Raw genomic sequence first — 24,175 nt, 5'->3', positions numbered from 1 at the left:
TGTTATGCGGGGAAGAGGGGAAGACAATAGGAAACAACCAAGCAAGTGTGTTTTGTTCTGGTGCCTCCTGAGAAGAGCAATAAGAGGGATGTGGAAGGCAGTGAGTAGGTGGGTTCTATTTCCAACAAGGGAGTCAAGAAATGGCCTCTCTTAGAGGACCAATTTGAGCAACGCACTGAACAAAGTAAGGGAGTGAGCTCTGTGGGCACCTGGGGGAGAGCATTCCAGGAAAAGGGAAGAGCAGGTATAAAGGGCAGGAGGTGCTTGGCATCTTCTAAGGAAAGAGAGGAGCCCAGGGCACCTGGAGCAGAGGAAGGTGGGATTAAGGAAACTCAGAGATGAGGTTAAAAGGGCAGCAAGAAATCAAATCACGTGATCGCATAGACCAGGGACCCTCATCCCTGGGCAGCAGATGAGTACTGGACCAGTACTGGTCTACAGCCTATTAGGAACCTGGCTACACTGCAGAAGGTGAGCAAGCATTCCTGCCTGAGCTCCACCTCCTGATTCTCATAGGAGTGTAAAATCTATTGTGAACTGTGCATGCTAGGGATCTAGGTTGCCTGCTCCTTATGAGAATCTAATGCCTAATCATTTGAAGTGGAACAGTTTCATCCTGAAACCAATCCTGCCCCCAACCCTGTCTGTGGAAAAATTGTCTTCCATGATACCTGTCCCGGTGCCAAAAAGGTTGGGGACCACTGGCATAGACCATTATCAGACCTTGGCTGAGGGTGTTGCAGCAAAGAATATCGTGATGTGATATAAGTGTTTTGAACAGACTCTAGAAGCCCAAGAATTTGGCAGCCCACTGCCTAGGACACCAGTGGTAGCAGTAGAGACTGTGGGCTGTGTTCAGAGTCTCCATACATTTTGAGCATACAGCCAACACCATTTGCTGATGGATGGGATTTGATGAGTTCCTATAATGTATTCCTCACTTATCTTCTTTCTCCTCTTAGGTATGTATAGGTCTATCTGTAACATAGCCTATTTCTTATTTTTTCTACATTCAGAAAGGTTGGCATATGGAATTGTGAAGAATCGGATGTTTGGATTGTGAAGAACCAGACATATTTGGAACTCTACCAAGACAAAAAAGGATCAAAAGGCCACACACAATGACCAGACAGTACAGAGCCTCAAGGTGAATTGCAAAGTTACAGACCGGCTAAGGTTCTCAAGAGAAGACCTGACGTGTAACTATACTTTCTGGCCACCTAAAGCTCTGTGTTTAGATGATAAGCCAAACATATTCCTGGGTATTTTGATTCTCCTTTTAAGAAAAGGCTGTTCGAGCAAAAATAAAGCAAGTCATCCTTATAGCATTGCTCGCCATCTTGTTATAAGGTAAAATACTGGATACATGAGGGATAACTGGGCCATAATACATCTGGTTCAAAATGACTGGATACAAATAGTTTAGAGTGTTATAGGAGAGTTTGGCTCAAGTTTATTTGCAGGGTTCAGAGTTATGCTATCACTGGCTTCATGGATCACTGTGCCTAAATAATACACTTGCAATTCAACAACTCCTCTCTGAGAACAAAAAATACATATATTTGAACAGTGTCATTTCATATTTGGCATATGAAAGATAAATGATAGAGGAAATCTGGACTCAAAAAGGTATAAGTGCATTCTCCTTTGGAGAGAAGAAAGGCTGGGAGTGGGAGAAGCCTTGGAATGTGGAACTGCTTCATGGGGTGACAGGGAAATGAAATGCGTGGAATACGCCACCCTTGACTCCCTTCTCTACCTGTCCCAAAAGCTTGTTTTGTGCTTATTCTTCCCTTATGTACATACAGGTGTGCCTATAAAGTATAACATAGTCCTTATTTCTCTAATTTGAGAAGAAATGCAGCTTCCCCTATTGTTTTCATCATCATATAAACCAAAGTGTCATCATAGACCCTTTATAAGGTGTCAAAAAGTCACTACTTTTGGAGAATTTGCACAAAAGGAAAAACTGTTCACTTCCCCCACCTAGCCAAGTTTCTGTTCTAATAGATCGACTGGTTTCGCAAAAAATTTTAAATGGCAAAGAAGCCTGGCCCCGGTAAATTCTCACCAAATGAGGCTTAAAGAATCTTCAAGATGGAAAGCCAAAATTAAAATTAAAATATTCTATCATAAAAATAAGCACAGTTCCTTCATAGACAAAAGAGTAGTATTTTCTCCATATGAAAATAACCAGAGCCTCGGAGGAGTGTTAACCATGTGCTTTCACACGTTTTCATGAAAAAAGAAAATACACAGGCTGCGTGTTAACAGGGACCACGGAAATATACTGCCATGTAGAGGGAAATACTTAGCTAATTTGTAAATCCACGTGGTAAGTAAATCTTGTACTTACCTTAATGAGTTTTAACACACAATGACTATTTTTAGTGAGGAAGTCTCACTACTACTAAGAAAATTTAGTCATCAAACTTAAAGAAACCAACAAATGGGTGGAACTTCCTCTTCGTCCACTGTTACCTGTTTTCTGCTTCTTCCCTTCCCTTCTCTCCCCACATTCCCCAAGCATTGAATGAGTGTCTTTCTGCATCAGGCAGTGTCTGAGACACAATGAGATCCAGTCCTTATCCTCTCGGGGCTTCAGTGTAGGGAGTACAACATGATAAGTCCCATAGCAGAGATTGGAAAACAACAAGAACAGCTACAGCAAATAGCAGGAAACCAGAAAAGTGACTTTACATTAATCAATTACTTGAAACAATTAGCAAGCAGATGTTATTTTAGGGGTGTTTTGTCCTTGGAAAAGATATTGCTTGTACCTTTGTTAAATAATTTAGGCAAGTTTTCAGTCAATAATTTCAGTTGCTTCCCTGTAAATAGATTTCTGGAAAGCTACAGCAATTGAGTCTTACCTTATGATAACACCTGAAATATGCAGCACGTTCATCAGAAAATTTCTCCAGTCTTTTTGGACCTTTGCTTGAAGCTTTCTTGAATACTAACCAGCATCGTTGATAAATCTGGAAGGAAATACAAAGGCTGAGCTCAGCATCTCCACTGACTGACGTTTGTATTTAAATGTTTTCTTTTTGATGTTTTCACCTGTGAAATATTTGCAAGCCAGAAATCTGATGTTGCTTTGGGAAAATAAAGTTTTAAAAATCAAAATTGTTTCCACAACGGGCATATTATGTGTCATTCAGACAATTACTGGAATCAAAAGAAAATAAGTATTTGAAGATAAATTTCTTCATGCCTTGATAGCAATATCACTAGGTATATTTCAGAAAAAGTCCCAGAGATAAAAATCCCAAATAAGTACAAATAAAATAGGCATTCAAGGCACATGCTAGAATTTCAAGTGCAATTAAATCTGAAAACCATGGATTTGATCTATGCTAAAGATCTCATTGCCCATCCTAGAATCTGACAGCTCATGGTTATCATGTGATATTCCTCATAGTGGATGAAGAGTTGGACCAGACACTAAACTAACTAGCTAATAACTGGCTGATTAACACCAACCAGATTCTTGCTTAGGATATTCAACCCAGAGACTTGAAGATTACTGCCAGAGGTGCAGACCAAACTGAAAGGTCAATGCTGGTAGGTTTAAACAGAAGTTGTTGGCCATGTTGAATCACTTGCAGGAGAGTTAAGCAGTGGAACCTGCTGCAGGGAACTAGATCGTTTCTACTCTAGGTAAAAGAGACATTTTAGTTCTTCGCCATCTTTCAATTCCTGTTATTGAGATCTAGCCTTTCCTCTGGGTTTCTTGGAAATCATCTATTTCCCCAGGAACCCATCACCATCAACATCACTGCAACTTTTAATTAAGCTAGCTTGAATGGGGGTCTGATTCTCACAACAACAACTACCCTGAAGAAAATAACTAGTAAAAAGTACACTAGTGCATTAAAATATTAGTAATGCCAGAGATAGAAAATGCAAAGAGCTAATGAGCATATGAAAAACAATGTTCTCCAAAAGCAAAATAAAATGAGACATTTTTAAACCTAAAAATTACTGAGTATAATTTTATTTTATTTTATTTTATTTTTTATTTTATTTATTTATTTTTTTGAGACAGCGTCTTGCTCTGTCGCCCAGGCTGGAGTGAGGTGGCGCGATCTCCACTCATTGCAACCTCTGCCTCCGGGGTTCAAGCGATTCTCCTGCCTCAGACTCCCGAGTAGCTGGAATTACAGGCAAGCACCACAATGCCCGGCTAATTTTTGTATTTTTTTAGTAGAGACGGGGTTTCACCATGTTGGTCAGGCTGGACTCAAACTCCTCACCTCGTGATCTGCCCGCCTTGGCCTCCCAAAGTGCTGGGATTACAGGCGTGAGCCACCACGCCCCGGCAATGAGTATAATTTAATAATAATATTTACTGATGGCAAATGTCTGAGTGGCACTGTTATACTCGACTGGTGATCTTTAAAGGTCACTTGACAATAAATAACCTTAAAAGAATAGAAATCAGGCTGGGCGCGGTGGCTCACGCCTGTAATCTCAGCACTTTGGGAGGCCCAGACCGGCAGATCATGAGGTCAGGAGATCGAGACCATCCTGGCTAACACAGTGAAACCCCGTCTGTACTAAAAATACAAAACATTAGCCGGGCATGGTGGTGGGTGCCTGTCGTCCCAGCTACTTGGGAGGCTGAGGCTGGAGAATGGCGTGAACCTGGGAGGCGGAGCTTGCAGTGAGCCGAGATCGCGCCACTGCACTCCAGCCTGGGGGACAGAGCGAGACTCTGTCTCAAAAAAAAAAAAAAAGAAAAGAAAAAGAATAGAAATCTATCCTTAGGAAAAAACCCAAAACAAAATGAATTCCATATTCAAGTGCAGATGGGTGGATGCTCTTCAGTCATGATTATCCTCGATCCTTAAATTACCTCCAATTACCATATATATGTGGTTTTGTATATTTGACCCATAAATAGAGTTTATGTACTACAAAGTTTAAGAACCTCTGAGCTAATAAGAAGAAACAAAACAAAGTCTACATAAAACATTTGGTCCTTCAAAACACAGTCAATTTAAAAACCTCTTATAATTCTATCAGTACCTGGCAGATGGGTGAGGAATTCAAGTTAACTACTACTTGTCTGCAATGTTTATATATTCCATTTTTCTCTTCTGTCTCAGAGACTTGAACATAAATTAACTGCTTTGTTCAGGGTGAAAAAACGAAATCCACTCTACTCTGAAGTTTAGCTCTAAATAAAGAGGGTAAGATACGTGTCTGATCCCACCGAATGTACAATAAAATGTTAGCAGCATTATTTACAATAAAAAAGTTAGGGATTACTCACATTTCAACAATAAGGAGTGACAAAGTAAATTATAATACTTCTATAATATACAATGTAATATATCTACTTATCTATAGAGCAACATTAGTAGCTATATAAAGTAAATGGTACACATATAGTAAACATGTAGTACATATTACGATACATATAGAATATATCTATAATAAATGTTATGCATCTGTAAGATAACAGGTAATTATTTTATAAAAAATAGTAATATAGTGTACATAATATTTATATAGTAAATTATACTACATTTATAATACATATATTATCTGTCTGCAGGATAACATAGTTAGTTAATTTGAAACAAGTTTCAGAAGGAATTTCCAAGGATATAGAAAAGTGTTCATAATATGTTATTGTGGGGAGGGGTGAAGCAGAACATAAATTTTCATTTAGGTCATGATCTCCACTATACTAAAAATGCATTGGAAAAAGACAAAAAAAAAAAACCAAAATGTTAACTATGTTTTCTCTGGATCGTGAGAATAGGTTTTGGGTTTTGTTTGTTAGTTTTTGTTTTGTTTAATAAACATTAATACTGTATGGCTGGGTGAGGTGGCTCATGCCTGTAATCCCAGCACTTTAGCGGGCCGAGATGGGTGGATCATTTGAGGCCGGGAGTTTGAGACCAGTCTGGCCAATATGGCAAAACCCCATCTCTACTGAAAATATAAAAATCAGCTGGGAGTGGTGGCACATGCCTGTAGTCCCAGCTACTCTGGAGGCTGAGGCACGTGAATTGCTTCAACCCGGGAGGAAGAGGCTGCAGTAAGCTGAGATCATGCCACTGAACTCCAGCCTGGGCAGCAGAGAGAGACTACCAAAAAAACAAAACAAAACAAAAAACCTGTAAATTAAATGAAAGAGCATTCTGTTACTTTTTAAATACCCAGAGGTATTAGTATAATTAGTCAATTCTATTGGTTTTCATCCTGCACAGTTATTAAATCCACCAAGCAATATAAAAACACAGATGTAAAGGTGGAAAAGCAATTCAGTGGAAGAAAAGCAACCTTTTCAGTGCACAGTACTGAGGCAATTGGACATCCACGGTGGGGGGTGGAAAAATCGTCGACTTAAACATTAAAACATTCACCTTATATAAAAATAGCTTAAAATAGACCTAGATATTAAATAAAATTGATAAAACTTAAATATCAAATAAAACGATAAAAAGAAAACGCATGAGATCACAGTCTGGAGAGAGTTCTTAGACCTGTTATCAAAGGCACAATCCACAGAGGGAAAATTTGATAAACTGGACCTCATCAAATGAAAACTATTGTTGTGTGAAAAACTCTGTGAAGAGGATGAAAAGACAAGTGAGAGACTGGAGGAAAAGATGTGTAAACCACATATCTGACAAAGAACTGGTATCTAGAATAGGTAAAGAACCCTCAAATCACAACAGTAAAACAAACAAATAATCTAATGACAAAATGGGCAAAAGTCATGAACAGACATCTCACCGGAGAGGGTGCTCAGATGTTCGAGAAGCACATTAAAACATGTTCAATATCACTGCCTCTGAGGGAAGGGCAAATTAAAACCACAATGGCTACCAATACACACCTACCAGATTGGCTGAAATAATAATAATACCACCACCACCAAATGCAGACAAGGATGTGGAAAAATTGGACGACTCATACATAGTTGGTGGGAATGTAATGCGGTACAGCCACTCTGAAAAACAGTGGTAGTTTCTTAAAAAATGAAACAAGCAACATACAACCAGCAGTTTCATTCTTAGGAATTTATGACACAGAAATGAAAACTTCTATCCCCACATTAAAAAAAAATCTGTATATGAATATTTATAGTTTTATTCAAAATAGCCAAAACCCGGAAGCCTCATAACGTGGAAATCCTTCTGTGGGTGAATGATTAAACAAACTGTGGTACGTCTTCCATACAATGGAATACTACTTAGCAATAAAAAGAAATTAACTATTAATATCTGCAACAACTTGGATAAATCTCTATAAGAATTATACTGAGTGAAAAAACACAGCCAAATCTAAAATGTTACATACTACATGATTGCATTTGTATAGCATTCTTGACGTGACAAAATTATAGAAATGGAAAACAGATTAACAACGGTCCAAAGTTAGGAATGTGGTGGAGGAGAGAGGGAGCCCAGGGATGTGGATTTGGCTGTAACAGGTTAACATCAGGGATCCCTGTGGCAATGGAACTGTTCTGTAGCTTGACTACATCAATATCAATGTCAATATCTTTGTTACGATATTGTACTATAGTTTTGGAAGACTTTACTATCAGAGAAACTGAGTAAAGGGTATAGGATCTTTTTGTAATATTTCTTTCAGTTGAATGTGAATTTACAATTATCTTGAAATAGAATGTTTAATTAAATTTTTAAAAAGACAGTAAGATGTACAGATATTAAAGCAAGATCTTAAAATTACAGCCTAATCTAACAAATGTCATCTACATTCTTCTCCAGTCCTTTTTTTTTTTTTTTTTTTTGCCATCCGATCACAGTCTAATTAACCACTAGACTGAGTAACTTTAAGAAGGCAAGTTACAAGAGCCATTGGTAAGAGTTGAAGCACAAAATCCTTTTCAGGGTGGAGATTCAGCCATGAAAATGAACATTCTCAGTACTATGGTTGTCAAGGAGAGTTCTATCAACATCTTGCTTATGTCTGAACAACAGATGAGACAATTGGCTCCCTTAAAATATTACCACCACCTGAGAACTGTAATTACAGTGGGAATGACCGTCACTCTGCTTCTTCAAATAAAGGATGTGAAAAATAGGTTTCTTGCTGTCATTCTACTATTGGCAACCTCTTGCTTTTGTGCATGCCCCAAGAATGTGTTCAGAAACTGAACATGCCAAAGGTATGCAAAAATTATGCCCACTGCAAGAAAAAATATCTTCATCAAGAAAGATATTTTAAATTTCCTAACTATCCCTCAGTTTTCAGACCCAAACTTCAATGACAGCATTTCTAACATTTTTAAAAATGTGTTCATTTTCTTCACAGTTTTGGTCTGGCTTATGTCCAAAAGCTGCTGAATACAAGTTAAAGGTTCTTCAATTTCAGTATACCTAATGATTTCCATTTTTGACCCATCGGTATTAAGTCTAGGGGGCTTTTTTCTCATTTCTTATTTTTCTTTTGATTCATTAAGTAGTAAGGACAAATTAAAATATATTGGTTCATTAGAAGATAAGGAAAACTCAAATTTGGTTTATGAACAGGCAGTCTGTGATGTCGAACTATAACATGCAAACACACGGTACAAAAGTAGACAGTACCAAAGTTGAGAGCAATGTGTGTAATCAAGATCCTTCCTTTATTGTCATATATTATACCTCAGTGATTCTCACTGTTTGGTCCAGCATCACTCAGGATAATTGTTAAATATGCAGATTCCTAGAGACTAGCCGAGGTCTACTGAGTCAAAACCTTCTCAGTTGGGACCAGACAAATTTGCTCTTTACTGTGTTTTCAGGTATTTTATCTGTAATTTGCAAGTCAATGCCATAAATATTTATAAAGTACTTTCAGACAATGCTGTGTCTCCCTCTTGGGACTGCCGACAAAGACTTCTAAAAATGCTTCCGGATGCGGGCATCTGAGATGGGTGGCTTGCAAAAGGTGGCACATGGTGGCCTTTGAAACAGAGCAGCATGAGCTGCCATCTTAAGTTTGAGAGACAGTGAAGGAGAAATGTAATCCGTTAAACTAAACTCCCAATTTCAACTGCCAGCACACTGTCCTAAGAACACTAGAAGCGCCACCAAGTATCCAGAGGAATAAAAGCTTATCCTAAATATCTCAGTATTGTTTAGCGGAAATAAAACAGGAAGACTTACTAAACATGATAGCATGTGGGGACTACTTGGGTTAACGCTGGCATTGTTTCAAAGAATGACAGTTTGAAAATAATCCCATTCGCTTAATAGTTTAGGGCAGTTTTTAAAAATTAATTCATTCAACTGTCTTCTTTATATTTTATATAACAAATCTACTTGTCATTTATAGTATTGTTTAGTTAACATTTTTCTTTAAATTGACTTTTTAAACTAACATATTTTTATTTAAAAGAGAAATCTTTTATTCGAACTATAATAGTTTCACTGGCTATAAATAGTAGTTAATCCTGGCTGGGTGCAGTGGCTCATGCCTGTAATTCCAGCACATTGGGAGGCCAAGGTGGGTGAGTTGCTTGAGTCCAGGAGTTCAGGACCAGCCTGGGCAACATGGTGAAATCCTGTCTCTATAAAAAAAAAAATACAAAAATTGGGTGTGGTAGTGCATGCCTGTAGTCCCAGCTACTTGGGAAGCTGAGGTAGGAAGATCATCTGAGCCCAGGGAAGTGGAGGCTGCAGTGAGTCAAGATTGTGCCACTGTACTCCAGCCTCATGACAGAGTCTCAATAAATAAATAAACAGATAAATAAAAGATAGGTAATCCTAATGTAAATACACTGTATGAGAATTCAATGATAGTATAATTTCCATGTTGAAATAGCTCACCTCCTATACATTCATGTTTCTCAATTTTACCACAGTTGACATTTTGGGCCAGAAAATTCTTTCTAGTGGGGGGTTATCCTGTGCATGGTAGGATGTTTAGTAGCACCTCTGGCCTCCACCCACTAAATGCCAGTAGCAGATTCTTCCGCCTCCACTGAAAATCAAAATTGTCCTTAGACATTGTCAAGCATCCTCTGGGGGGCAAAATGAGGACCACTGGCACAGCTGAATGCATGCTGATCTGAAATTGTATATTTGAAAAATATGTGTCTTTGTGAATATCTTCAAAACCCCTGATTTGAACAAGTCAATCCCCACAGGCCACTGTCAAAGCTTAAGCAGATAAGCACATCACACAGTTCTAACAAACTGGGTGGAAAGACAGCAGATTTAGTAGTTACATGAAAATCTCATTCAGTATGTACTTTGTTGTTGGTGGTGGTGGTTTTATTATACCTCATTTTCAGCCTTAAATTGTCACCAATCAATGAATAATTTGTTCTGTTTTTCCTTTGTCTTTTCTTCCTTTAAAATTTGATACCCTTAATAATTGCTTAGCCCTGGTTTAAAATCTCTAACATTTTTTATTGGCTTCTTTTCCTAGCAAAGAATATTCTGGTAAGTTCACCAAAATTTCCAGTTCTAAGAAGCAGCTGAAACAATTAAGAATTTGCTTAGAATTCCTAATTTTACTATAATAGTAAGCCTTCACAATGTCTTAAACAGAGTCACAATTATACCTCTAAAGGATTCAAGGACAGTTATGAAGAAAACAGCAAATTTTGGTCACAAAATTCCTGTTGAAAGGAAATAGTACATTGCCTCCATGCAAACTATAGAGAGTAAGATGGGGCTGTTTAGGCCTTTATAATCTACCACAGGAGTTGGCAAACTTTCTGTAATGAGCCAAAGAGTAAATGTTTTAATCTTTGAGAGCCCCCAGGTCTCTATTGCGACTACTCAACTCAGCAAATATAGCATGAAAGCAGCCACAGAATATATGTAAATGAATGGGTGTGGATACTTTCCAATAAAACTTTATTTACAAAGCCAAGCAGTGGGCCAGATTTGGCCTGTGGACCATAGTTTGCCAACCTCTGGTCTACAGTAGTATTTCTCAACTCTGTAAGCTCAGATCTCATAGAAATCTGTTTGACAAGTCTCTCCAGGGAGAAATGGAAGTAATTATGCCTTCTGTGGAATTCCTATACATTCCACATCTCCCCACAAGCCAAGATTCTACTCCAATAAAATTCTATTAAAATGTTGACCTGAGGCTTTTTCAACCCCCTCCACCAAATGTCTGGTCTCCCTGACCACCAATGGGGAATCACTGTTCTACAATTAATGTGGATGCCATCCTGAAGAGCACTTTCTCATGCAGATCCATTAGCATCCCCATCTCTTGCACTGGGCTGCAGTTAGGTTTCTATATTTATTCTATGAAGTTAAGGTACAACTTAACTAAGTAGGTGAAAATTGTTTTCCATTTTCTAGCATTCCCTTTCTGTAATCACATTGACTTTCTCTTCTCAGAGCATTCTCTGGAAACTCTAAAGATATATATCAATGAGAACACTTGGACACAGGGTAGGGAACATCATACACTGAGGCCTGCCGTGAGGTCGGGGGAGGGGGGAGGGATAGCATTAGGAGATATATCTAATGTAAATGATGAGTTAACGGGTGCAGCACACCAACATGGCACATGTATACATATGTAACAAACCTGCACATTGTGCACATGTACCCTAGAACTTAAAGTATAATAATAATAAAAAAGATATATATCCTCACAGTGCTGACTGAATTAGCCTTAGTTCTCATGTGCTACTCCTGTTGGCACCTACTTTCCAAAACAAATCAAATATTTTTCTCAAGCAGGATGTTAATATTAATGCCTAGCATTGGCTGAACTCTTTTTCTGTGCACTGTGGAATGCTGAGCACTTTATATGCATTATTTCAATTAGTCATCCCAACATTCCTGTTTGGCAGATTCTATTATTATTCCTGTTTCACAGATGAGCAAATTTTGTTTTAGTGAGGTTAAGCATCTTACTCAAGGTCAAAAACTAGGAGAAATATGCCAGGATTTTAAATTTTGTTTGCCTGAACCTGGAAAATAAGCTCTTAACCACTACTCCAGGAATTTTTTCAGACAAGTTGGACTCAGGGATGCATAAACTCAGGCTGATGGTCGATCCATCTGTAAGAAGTTTATTTTCATGCTTATCATAATCTAAAAAGAGACACTTAGTTGTAGCCATATGCTCTTTCATCTGGACGACTACTTTATAGATAATCTATTTCAGTGTGACATTTGCATTTGTGATTTAAAGTTCACTCACTGGCACTAAGTGTTCACCCACAGTGATAGTTTAGAAGGGAGTTTTTCTGAAACTGGGTTCTTAAGACTCTAATCCAGGACTCCATGTATCCTAGCAATCTGCAAGAAGCATTTGCTTTGAAAAGAACTCCGTATTATCTCTCCTTAAGTGATAGCATAGTCAGTGTCTTTGACAGAGTGCAGGAACCCAAGCTAAGTATTTTTCTAACTATATTAGAATTAGATGTTGTCTCATGCAACTTCTCAACTCTTCTTGGACTTCCTTCCTTCTCTAACTCTCAGCCTCTTGCTCTTCCTTTGCCATGGTGGTGGTAAACTGGTGTTCAGGCTAAGTGACTCCCCGCTGGCCTGGACAGTTCACCCCCTGGGGCTGACCAGTCACTTCTCCATGAGTGCCCAACTCTCCAAGTTGGCTGACACTATCCCCATAGAGTCTCAGTCTCCTCTGTCACTTTCAGGCTTCTCAATAGCCACAGAAAATGGTGTGGGTTGATATACTCTGGAAGTCAAGGGTGGAGATGTTAACCAAGGAGAACCAGGAGATAGGAGTTTGCCCCACAGGTAACGCCCCTCCATCCTATCTGCCATCGTCTGCAAATTTCTCCTTCTGCAATATGAGTGAAACCATCTTTGCAAAAATTATGACAGTGAGAAAATTAAGACAATGAAAGAGATTTGATCTAATCAGCCCTCATCTTGCCTTTAATCTCAAAACTTCCCTTAGTCATTCTTGGGCTTGGGCCAAGCTAACGTTGGGAGAAATTTAGTTTATAGGTTAAATGATAATCACTTTTCTTCAGAACTAAATGGCCTTTGTAAAACTTATGAAAGACCACCAGGTTAGGAGGATGAGAGGAGCTATTCTGCTAAGATGTAGGCATAAAAAATTACCAGCCATGATTCTGGAAGATACAAGATTTACAGCTTCTTCACTTACTTCTGCAGATAACACCAGTACTGTAGAACCTAAGATTGGCCTTTTGAGTTGTCTTCTCAGGCTTTTGCATTGTTGACCACCAATAGCCCCACCCAGACCTATGACTCTTGACTCAACTGATCCTGTGGCCCCCACCCAGGAGTGGACTCAGTACAAGGACTGTTTTCCACACTCCTGTGACTACATCCGCAACCAATCAGTAGCACCCATTCCCTTGCCCATCAAACTATCCTTGAAAAACCCTAGCTTCCAAATTTTCACAGAGGCTCCGGTCTCCTGTTCAGCCAGCTCTGGGTGAATTAAATTATTTCCCTATTGCAATTCCTCTGTCTTGATAAATTGGCTCTACCTGGGCAGTGATTAAAATGAACCCATTGAGCAGTTACAAGAGCATTGGCCTGGATGATCTCTGAGGCCAAGAAAGTCAGAACTTTCCATCCTATGAATGATTCTGTCATGACAGGATTTCACAGTTGGTGCTTGAAGAATACAAAAGAGTGATTTCTATGGCCTCCCCCAGTCATAATATACAGGCTGCTACCAATTCCACTTACCAAAATAATGAGCTGGGTCAGAATCATGTATTTTATAAAGGAAAAAAAATCTTTTTAATAAGTAAACAACATGATTCTATGCCTAAGATTCATACATACCCTTCATTTGTAAGGAAAGAAAAGCCAATTTGGAGAAAATTGAACAGTGGATATCAAGATACATTTTAAATTTACTGTAAAGAAAAATACCAGCAAAAATGGGTTAGTTAATCATAAAATAAAATATGTATAAAAGAGATTTAAAATACTTAAAAAGCATCCACAGGGAATAAATTAGCTATGCCAACCCTTTCCTGGTGGTGAAGTAAATTAGTACAACCTTTCTAGAGGCAGAATTATATCTACACTTTGACCCAGAAATACTACTTCCAGGAACTTCCCTTTGAGGAAATAATTAAGGAAATATGCACACATATGGGAATAGGGTTCTTTGGAGAAAAACTGGAAATACTCTAAATGTTTCAGAGGACTGGTTTCAATAATCATGGCAAATCTGTAAACTAGAGATTTCCATCATTAGAAACAATATTGTAAAATAATATGTATACCACAGAAAATGCTATTAGTAAGTTATTAAGTACATAAAGGAGGTTGCCCCTGCTTTTTAATCTGTTTCTCTTCTAGTTTATATACATATATACTCATTCTGTAAATTAGGCGGAGGTTGCAGTTGCTCATACAAGATTTGAGCTATATTTAATCCTCTCCCTTCCCCTCCTCTCTCTCCTCTCTCTCTTTCTCTCTCTCTCTCTCTCACACACACATACACACACACACACACACACACACACACACACAGCAATTCTAGGGAATAATCTGCACTTCAATGGAAAATTGGGCTTTCTGTAGCAAGCACCTTTTGAGAATTATCTGCTTTTGATTCTGTGGGAGCTATTCTACTTCTCTGTAAATTGTAGGTAAGCGAAAACAATGCAAAATTATTCTAGTCTATAAAGATGAAAATTATGTCCTGTCCAGTAGAGGTTCAACTGAATCCCACTCACCTCACCCCCACTATCCACGAAGCTAGATTTGCCTCCTTTTGAATATTCATTTCATCATTCGGGATATATAAATGTGTGAGTTCTTTGAATTACCCTTTGAACTAGTTATAATATTCAACGTCGTTCCTTCATTTAATTAATGAGTTAAGTAGAACCTTCGACACATGTTCATTCTACATTTGTATGAGAGTCATAATTTTACCTGCTTTGAAAATATTCTTTTAACACAATTCATCAATCACCAAATTCTGTATATTTTTACCCTCTAGCTAAACCAGGAATATTTATATTTCTCTACAAGGGACTGCTACTCTAATCTAAGCTACCATCTTCTGAGTTTCAGAGGGCTCCCTGTTTTATTCTTGCTACATTGCAATCCATGTTCTACCTAACATCTGGGGTGATTTTGGCAACACTAATCTGAACACATTGTTCCTTTACCTAAAGTGTTTCCATGGCTGCCTGATGCCTTTAGGGCAAAAATCAACAAAAATCAATGTCTTAATACGACATTCCAGAACCCTCAAGAACTGGCACCTCCCTATGTTGTAACCTATTTTGCGGTTTTCTTCATTTTACATTCTTCTTTCATAATATATGTCCTGTAGTATGTGTTTTTCATATAATAAAAATGAATATATTATTTTGAAAACATTCTCATGGAATCAATATCTGCCATGAACAGCTCAGACCATTCTTGCCACACATAGGGAACCCTTCCTTTGTCAGTACAAAGTTGACCAGTGTCAACCAAGCAAGCGCTAAAAAAGAAAGTTACATATGCTTTTCCTTCTCTGTCTCCAGTGCCTTTCTCTTCTCCAAAGCAGAAGCACTGCAGAAAGAAGCCATAATTTTCTATATTTATTTTTCTAGCTTCGATTTCTAACTAGTTTTATAGAAAAAAGTAAAGACACTACTCTAAAGAAATGACAGAAAATCTAAAATACTGGGTGAGCATTCTATTTAAACAAAAATTTGAGAGCTGATATTGTTCTTTAATTCATTCAACAAATATTTATTAGGTGCCTACCATGTGCCAGGCATTATTTAGGTACAGGGGCTATGGCTACGAACAAAAGGGAGAAAATCTGCTGTCTTTGTTGTGTTTTCAGACAATCAATAAGATATATATGCTTACATGCGTGTGTGTGTGTGTGTGTGTGTGAGAGAGAGAGAGAGACAATCTTATAATATGTCTCATGGTGTGAGGCACCATGAAGGGAAATAAACCAAGGACAGCGATAGGAATTGCTAGTGGTGCATATTGTGATTTTAAATAGGGTGAGGGATGATCAGGGAAGTTCTCATGACGAAGGCGTCATCTGAGCAAAGACTTGAAAGAGACAAGGCAATCAACAGAGTGGATATGTGAGGGAGGTGGGCTCTAGGTGGAAGAAATAAATGGCCTTGAGTCAGACACATGTCCACCACATTAAAGGGAGAATAAAGAAGTTTGAAGATAGGAGAAGAATTCAGGGCTGGCAGTGGTGGTGAGTGTGGGTCAGCACGGTCAGGCCTTATGGGTCTTACTCTAGAGATGTTGGCTTGGCAGGGCACGGTGGCTCACACCTGTAATCCCAGCACTTTAGGAGGCCCAGGCGGGTGGATCACTTGAGGTCAGGAGTTCTAGACCAGCCTGGCCAACATGGTGAATCCCCTGTCTCTACTAAAAATGCAAAAATTAGCCAGGCATGGTGGTGCACGCCTGTAATTCCAGCTACTCCGGAGGCTGAGGCAGGAGAATCACTTGAACCTGGGAGGCAGAGGTTGCAGTGAACGGAGATTGCACCACTACACTCCAGCCTGGGCAACAGAACTAGACTCTGTCTCAAAAAAAGTAAAAAATAAAAATAAATAACTGAGTAAAGATGTTGGCTTTTTCTCTGAGATGGGAAGTAAGACGAAGCGTTGAATGGAAGTGATGTAATCCAACTTCAGGTACCGTAGGGCAGGAAAGGCACAGGTCGGGGAACCAGTTAGAGGGGCTCACAACAAACATTGCAGGGGTGACACTGACTTGGACCACGATGAAAGTGGAGGAGAAGTGGAAAGTGCTAAGAATCTGGACATATTGTGAAATTATAATCAACAGGATTTACTGATGGGATTGAATGTAAGGGTAAGGTTAAGACAAAAGTCAAGGATGATTCCAAAATGTTTAGCTCAAGCAAGAGGGAGAATGGAGTTTCCATTAGCTGAGAAAGCCTGGAAAAGGATGAAGTTCAGTAGGGAGGTGTGAAATTTGGGGATGGGTATATTGAGCTTGTCACACCTATTAAACATCTAAGCCTGTATAAAAATTATATTTAATAGCATAATGAAGAAGTAGTTCTGTATACATTGTGTATATGAGACTATATATACAAGATTTTATTGCACTCTATAAATACAATAATATTATCTTCCCTATAGCGCTGTGTGAGAATTGAATATGTCAGTGCATGTACAGTACTTAGGGCCAGGCACGGTGGCTCACATCTGTAATTCCAGCATTTTGGGAGGCCACTGTGGAAAAATTGCTGGAAGCCAGGAGTTCGAGACCAGACTGGGTAACATGGTGATACCTCATCTCCAAGAAAATGGAAAAATAAAAAAATTATCCAGGTGGTGCACCCCTGTGGTCCCAGCTACTCGGGAGGCTGAGGTGGGGAAGGATCAATTGATCCCAGGAGGTTGAGGCTGCAGTGAGCCATGCTCATGCACTGCACTCCAGCCTGGGTGACAGAAATCCTGTCTCAATAAACAAATAAATAAATAACATACTTAGCATATTGCTTGGTATATAGTGAACACTCCATAGTGGTTAGCAGTTCATACCATCCAGCTAGGTGGTGATTTCCAGGCAAACAAGGGCAACACATTTTGTTTCCTTCATTTACTCATTTATTCTGCAGATATCTACTGAGCACCTACTACAAGCCAGACACTGTCCCAAGCAATGAGGAAAGAGCAGTACAGAAAGCAAAGTCCAGAAACTTTACTTTCTATTACATAGGGACAAATAACAAGGCACTCCAGGCCCTCGCACAACGCCAGGTCTGTGGTCATAATGGTGATAGACTATCTATGCAGAGCACTCATTTTGTGGTATGCACCCAATAAGTATTTTGGTAGAGTTAAAAAAAAAAAGCAATGATCTTCCTGGGGCTTCCAAAGGGACTTCCAGAGAGGTCTTCTGAGTAGTCACCAAGACTAAGTTCCAGTTGCTTAGCCTACCCTATATAGCTGACCCCTGCTTACTCATTAGGCCTCATATCCCACCACTTCCTGCTTCACTCATAATAGGCCAGCCTCCAAAGTGTTATATTCTTCTCTGACAAGAGATGAGAGAATATTTACCGCCCCCTGCACTTCACATGATTGACTCCTTTTCCTCCTTCATGTCTTAGGTGGAATTTCTCTATCAGTTAGTTATTGTTGCATAACCAATCATTCCAAAGCTTAGCTGCTTAAACAACAATTTATCACTTTCCATGAATATAACTGTTGATTGGGCAGTTTGGCTGATCTGACCTGGCTTCATTAATCATGGCTGGGTTCATTCACACATGAGCAGTCAAGTCCTGGGTTGTCTTAAGGTTGCCTGTAATGACTTAGCTCTGTGGCTCATGGTGTCTGATTCTCCAATAGCCTCTCTGGGGCTTATTCTCCTGGAGCAAGCGGGAGCCCATGACAGCAGACAGACATTGAAAATGCTTTTCATTTTTCAACTAATCTTTTTATTTGGAGATAATGGTTGAGTCACATGCAGTTGCAGCAAATACTACGGAGAGATTGTAGGTACTCTTTCTCAGTTTCTTCTAAGGGAAACATCCCCCAAAACTATAGTATAATACAGTCAGGATACAGACATTGATACAGGCAGGATTCAGAACAATTTCCATTACAAGGATCCCTCACTTGCCCTTTCATTACCACAACTACTTCCTTGCCTGCCTTAACCCCTGGCAACCACTAATCTGTTCTCTTTTTTTTTTGAGATGGAGTCTCGCTCTGTCACCCAGGCTGGAGTGCAGTGCTGCGATGTCACCTCCATCTCCCGAGTTCAAGCGATTCTTCTGTCTCAGCCTCCCAAGTAGCTGGGACTACAGGTGCGGGCTACCACGCCTGGCTAATTTTTGTATTTTTAGTAGAGACAGGGTTTTACCCTATTGGCCAGGCTGGTAGGCTGGTCTCAAACTCCTGACCTCGTGATCTGCCCACCTCAGCCTCCCAAAGTGCTGGGATTATAGGTGTGAGCCACTGCGCCCAGCCCTGTTCTCCTTTTATATAATTTTGGCATTTCAACAATGTTATATGCATGTAATCATACAGTATGTAACCTTTTCGATTTGGCTTTTTTCATTTAGCGTAATTCTCTACAGATTCACCCAGGTGGTGATATTCCACAGTACTAATGTAACACAGTTTGTTTACCCATTTGGTCACTGAAGGACATCTAGGTTCTTCAGCTTCTGACTGTTATGAATAAAGCTGCTAAAAACATTCATACACAGATTTTTGTGGACCATAAGTTGTTACTTCTCTGGGATAAACTTTACCACCCTTCACATAATTTTACTTCTCCTATTTATCATTGTCCTAAATATTTTTTCTATATCCATTTAGAAACATAGAAGACAGTGTTATAATTTTGCTTCAAACATCAAACCTAATTTAGAAAACTTGAGAGGGGAAAGAAAATGTATTGTGTTTACCCATATTTTTGCTCACTGAGTTCCTTTATTCCTCCTGATGTCCCAAGGTTCCTTCTTGTATTGTTTCCTTTCTGTTTAGAAATCTTCATCAATTATTTTTTAAGGTAGATCTGCTGGTGACAAATTCTCTTTATTTTCTTTGATCTGACAGTGTCTTGATTTCCCCTTCATTCCTGAAGGACATTTTTGCTAGGTATAAGATTCTGGGTTGACAGTACTTTTCTCTTAGCACTGGATGAATAAACTTCCTTCTGCCAAATCTTTTCAGCTACTATTTCGTTGAGTTTATTAGGTCCTCCCTTAATGTCAATAGGTTCTTGGAAACTGTGACTTAAAGCAAAAAAAAAAAAAAAAAGTGCATAATAAAACCAATTTTTTTCTCACCACAATAATGAAACGACATTACTCAAGAACTTGTTGTTGTGGCCAAGTGCAGTGGCTCACTCCTGTAATCCCAACACTTTGGGAGGCCAAGTCGGGAGGATCACAAGGTCAGGAGTTTGAGACCAGCCTGATCAACATGGTGAAACCCCGTCTCTACTAAAAATACAAAAATTAGCTGGGCTTGGTGGTGTGTGCCTGTAATCCCAGCTACTCAGGAGGCTGAGGCAGGAGAATCGCTTGAACCCAGGATGCAGAGGTTGCAGTGAGCTGGGATTGTGCCACTGCACTCCAGCCTGGGTGACAGAGTGAGACTCTGTCTCAAAAAAAAAAAAAAGAATTTGTACATCATTACACTTAAAGTCACAGTTTCCAAGATTCTGTCAGCAATGGTAGATGAGGACTTCCACACTTTTCAGTCCGATATCTCTCTCCTCTCCTTCTGGGCCCTGTTGATATGAACGTTAGATCTTTAGTTACAATGCCACAGGGTCCCTGAAACTCTTGCGATTATTTTTCCAGTCTATTTTTTCTCTGTTATTCCAACTGGATGATTACTTTTGCTCCATTTTGCCTGTGTTCTCTCTATTCTGATGTTGAGCCCATCCAATTTCAATTATTGTATTTTTCAGTTCTAAAATTTCCATTTGGGCCTTCTTTCTATCTAATTTCTCTTGAGAAAATTTTCAGTTTTTTTCCTCATGCTTCAAGCAAGTTTATAATTGCTCCTTAGGGCATTTTTATCACAGCTCCTTTCATATCTTTGTCAGATAATTCTATCACCTCTGTGTTGGCATTCATTGTTTGAGAGCTTTCTGATTTGGTATAATGAGTACTTTTTATTTAAACCTAAGTATTTAGCACATTATATTATGAGGTTCTAGATCTTAAATAAATCTCTTTCAACAGGATGCCTCTAATGTTGCTACAACAGGAGAAGGGATAGGAAATTATGCCTTCTTGTTGCTGCTGGTAGAAATCCAGAATCCCCAGAAAATCATACTTGATACTTGACGGGGCCCCTCATTATTGATAACGATACTTGACGGGACCCCGCATTATTGCTGGGTTGGGGTAGGGATTTTGTCTGCTCATGCGGCCTCCACCGGTTCTGCAGTGGGAGTGGCCTCATTACCACTGGGCAATGCTGATTCCATTAGGTCTCCTCTGACACCACCCTAGTGGGGAGAGGAAGGAGCACCTCATTCCTACTGAGCAGAATTAGAAGTCCAGGCTTCCCATGTGGCCTCCGCAGACACCATGGTGTGGAGGACTTGTTACTGATGGGTGTGGATGAAAGTCTGAGCTCCTGACTCGGCCTTCACAGACATCATCTTGGTGAAGTATTGAGATAACTCATCACAGTCCCATGAGGGTGGAAGACTAGGTCTCCCACTTGGCCTTCATGGGAGAGGGTGGGGCCACAGTCTCTTCTTTAGTGTTCGGATGGTGTAGAGCAGCTCTTATCTGAAAGTTTCTTGCCTTGCTAGGCTGCCACATTTCCTGGTCCTCTGGCCAGGGAGAGGCTTTTGTTGGGACTTTTTTTTGTCTGTGCCTATTGGGGTTTCTGGGTTGTTGGCTTCTTTACCTACATGTGCGAGATCTTTGAGGCAAAAGTTAGTCTGGCTAACTTCTTCTCTCCACCTTTCAGAGTCTTCTTAGGTTTGATTTATAAGCAATGTCCCAGCTTTATAGTCTCAGCAAGAGGAGTAAGAAAAGGTACACCTACTCACTGTTCCCAAAAGTGGAAGCCTGTAAATACTTTTATAAGCCATTGCTGTGTCAAGTTTGCTAATATTTTATCTCACATGGTTAAACCCAGAGTCAGAGTTGATGGAGACAATAAAGTCACAAAGCAAAGATTATGGCAGTGACTAAGGCCACTGATGCACTCACAATCTACCATGATGTCACCATCTCAGAGACACATTCCCATCTCCCAAATCTAAAGCACCCACCAGGCCTCCACAAATTGACCTCAAGTCAATACCTTAAATTATTTTGCTTACTGATTTGTCTGCATTTTTAGTTTTTGCCTTGGCCTTTAGAATATAAAAACACACTATATTTTATCCGAATCACTTTGAATCCTCAAGGCCTGGAAGAGCATTATGTTCTCATTTCTTTATTTTTGAATGGCTGAGTGAATAAACAAATGAGCAAAAAAAATGAGTGGGCAAAAGTCATACTAAGAACTCATGAAATTCCCAGAATTTCATAAATGAGGACCTTGGATCAAAAGCCTCAGAATAGGCCTGACATTTCCAAACATGCCTTAACATATTTATATAACAGGTTTATTTTTTTTTTTAAAAAAGCCCAGAATATGTAGAGTACAAATATTCAAATCATACTGAGAGACATTGTTTTAAGAGAAACATTCTTTTAAACAATTGCTCAAGACATTTTTCCTTAAAAAGTTCATTGTACCAAGTGCTACTTTTTATACCATGGAGAAGGGCTCTGCTGGCCATTTGTCACATCAGTGTTTTCAAACATCAGTGGGTTTTGTTCTAAAACCACACAACCTCAAGATGAATAAATTTCCATATAGATAAAACAAATATAGAATATATTTGTTAAAAACAAGCTCTAGCAAAATTGGAGATATATCACTCTACTGTGGCAAAAAAAAAAAAAAAATCCCAAATTAGGGACTTTGCATTAAAAAAAGTCTGTTCTGAAATTGAATCACTGTAATAATTTCAGAAGGAAACATTTCAGCAAGGTTCAGTCTCTCAACCTCCACATTATTGAAGCAACATTGAGTAAAAGACATTTTGTGAGAAGGCTCAGTACAGAAAATTAGAATGTCACTCTCAAAGAAGGGAAGAGAAATGAATTCCATGGTTGAGAAAGCACTCTTTAAAAAAACCCACAAGGAACAGATGTTGCCAGAAAAGGGCAGAAGGGGGAGAATAATTGTCATGTGTAAAAAAATTTAAGCCAAGAATTTAAGGGAAGGAAACCTGGGTGGCCATAGAGGAGACAGTTGCAGATTTTCACGGATAACTTCCAGGAAAGAAACATGTTTTCGGCTGGGCGTGGTGGCTCACACCTTAATCCCAGCACTTTGCAAGGCTGAGGCAGGTGGATCACAAGGTCAGGAGTTGAAGACCACCCTGGCCAAGATGGTGAAACCCTGTCTCTACTAAAAATACAAAAATTAGCCAGGCATGGTGGCATGTGCCTGTAATCCCAGCTACTTGGGAGGCTGAGGCAGAGAATTGCTTGAACCTGGAAGGCGGAGGTTGGAGTGAGCCGAGATTGTGCCACTGCACTCCAGCCTGGGTGACAGAGTGAGACTCCATCTCAAAAAAAAAAAAAAAAAAAGAAACATGTTTTCAAAATCAATTCTTGTTGTGAAGAGATATGAAAGGGACATCTGCAAGGTGTTTTTGTTGTTTGTTTTGTTTTAAAGATGAGAGATATTAAGCACTGTCAGCACACTATTTGTAATATATCATCATCATCCTCCTCACAGATCTTCACTGCTTAGTTGACAGGTATTCAACTAAGTATTTCACATGTACGCTTTCACTTAAATGTCACCCAAACTGTGTGAGCTAAGACCTGTTCATGTCCAGTTTATACAAATTAAACAACTAGGACTCAGACACTTAAGCAATGTGATCAAGGTAAAACAGCTAATACATTATGGAGTCACATTTGAAATGTGGCAGTGGCACACGTCAGTAATCTCAGGACTTGGGAGGCTGAGGTAGGCAGATCACTTGGGCCCAGGAATTCAAGACCAGCCTGGGCAACATGGCAAAACCCCATCTCTACAATAAAACACAAAAATTATCTGGGCATGGTGGCGTGTGCCTGTAGTCTCAGCTACTCTGGAGGCTGAAGTGGGAGGATCACCTGAGCCCAGAGGGATCGAGGCTGCAGTGAGCCATGATTGCACCACTACACTCCCGCCTGGGCAACAGAGTGAGACCCTGTCTCAAAAAAAGAAGCAAAACAGATTTGAAATCAATTCATCTCTCTCCTAGGCCCTGCTTTGCACCCTGAGCTCAAATTCCTGAGGTTTGATCAAAAACAAATCTTTACCACCATCCATGTTTTATAATGGGTAGTCCAGCCATACTGGCTATTTTCTTTTTGAATTCATTCTTCAGGCTTTGAATTTACTCCTGACAATAAAGTGATACTTTAATAAGCCACTAGAAAAATAGTCAAAAATTAGATAATTATCAAATAAGTTATAGTATGGTTGCTATCTATAAATACTGCTAGCTGAAAACAATGATCAGCATTTTGGGAATCCACTTTCTCTAAAATTACAATATTAATCAAAACTATAATTGTCCTCTTTTAATCTGGACCTTTGCTTAGAAAAAGCAATAATTTATCTTCTGGCATCAAGCAAATAACAAAATCAGAAATAAAAATATTGTTTATTATATCACAAATTTAATATTGAGAGGTTCAGCTCAAGCTC

At 39.2% G+C, this 24,175-nt stretch overlaps 1 protein-coding gene across 2 annotated transcripts in view; it reads right to left on the bottom strand.

The window, feature by feature from the left end:
* DOK5 (docking protein 5) overlaps nt 1–24,175 on the bottom strand; it is a 177,379-nt gene that overhangs the window by 94,122 nt on the left and 59,082 nt on the right. For both annotated transcript variants that reach the window (XM_054468223.2, XM_054468222.2), the window contains exon 2: nt 2,874–2,981. In XM_054468223.2, the coding sequence (XP_054324198.1) occupies nt 2,874–2,981 (108 nt within the window). The remainder of the gene's footprint in view (nt 1–2,873; nt 2,982–24,175) is intronic.

Source organism: Pongo pygmaeus, chromosome 21 (assembly GCF_028885625.2).
Source record: "Pongo pygmaeus isolate AG05252 chromosome 21, NHGRI_mPonPyg2-v2.0_pri, whole genome shotgun sequence".
NCBI classification, from domain to species: domain Eukaryota; kingdom Metazoa; phylum Chordata; class Mammalia; order Primates; family Hominidae; genus Pongo; species Pongo pygmaeus.
The sequence above is the reverse complement of the archived record's forward strand: the minus strand, read 5'-3'. Positions and strand labels throughout refer to the sequence as shown.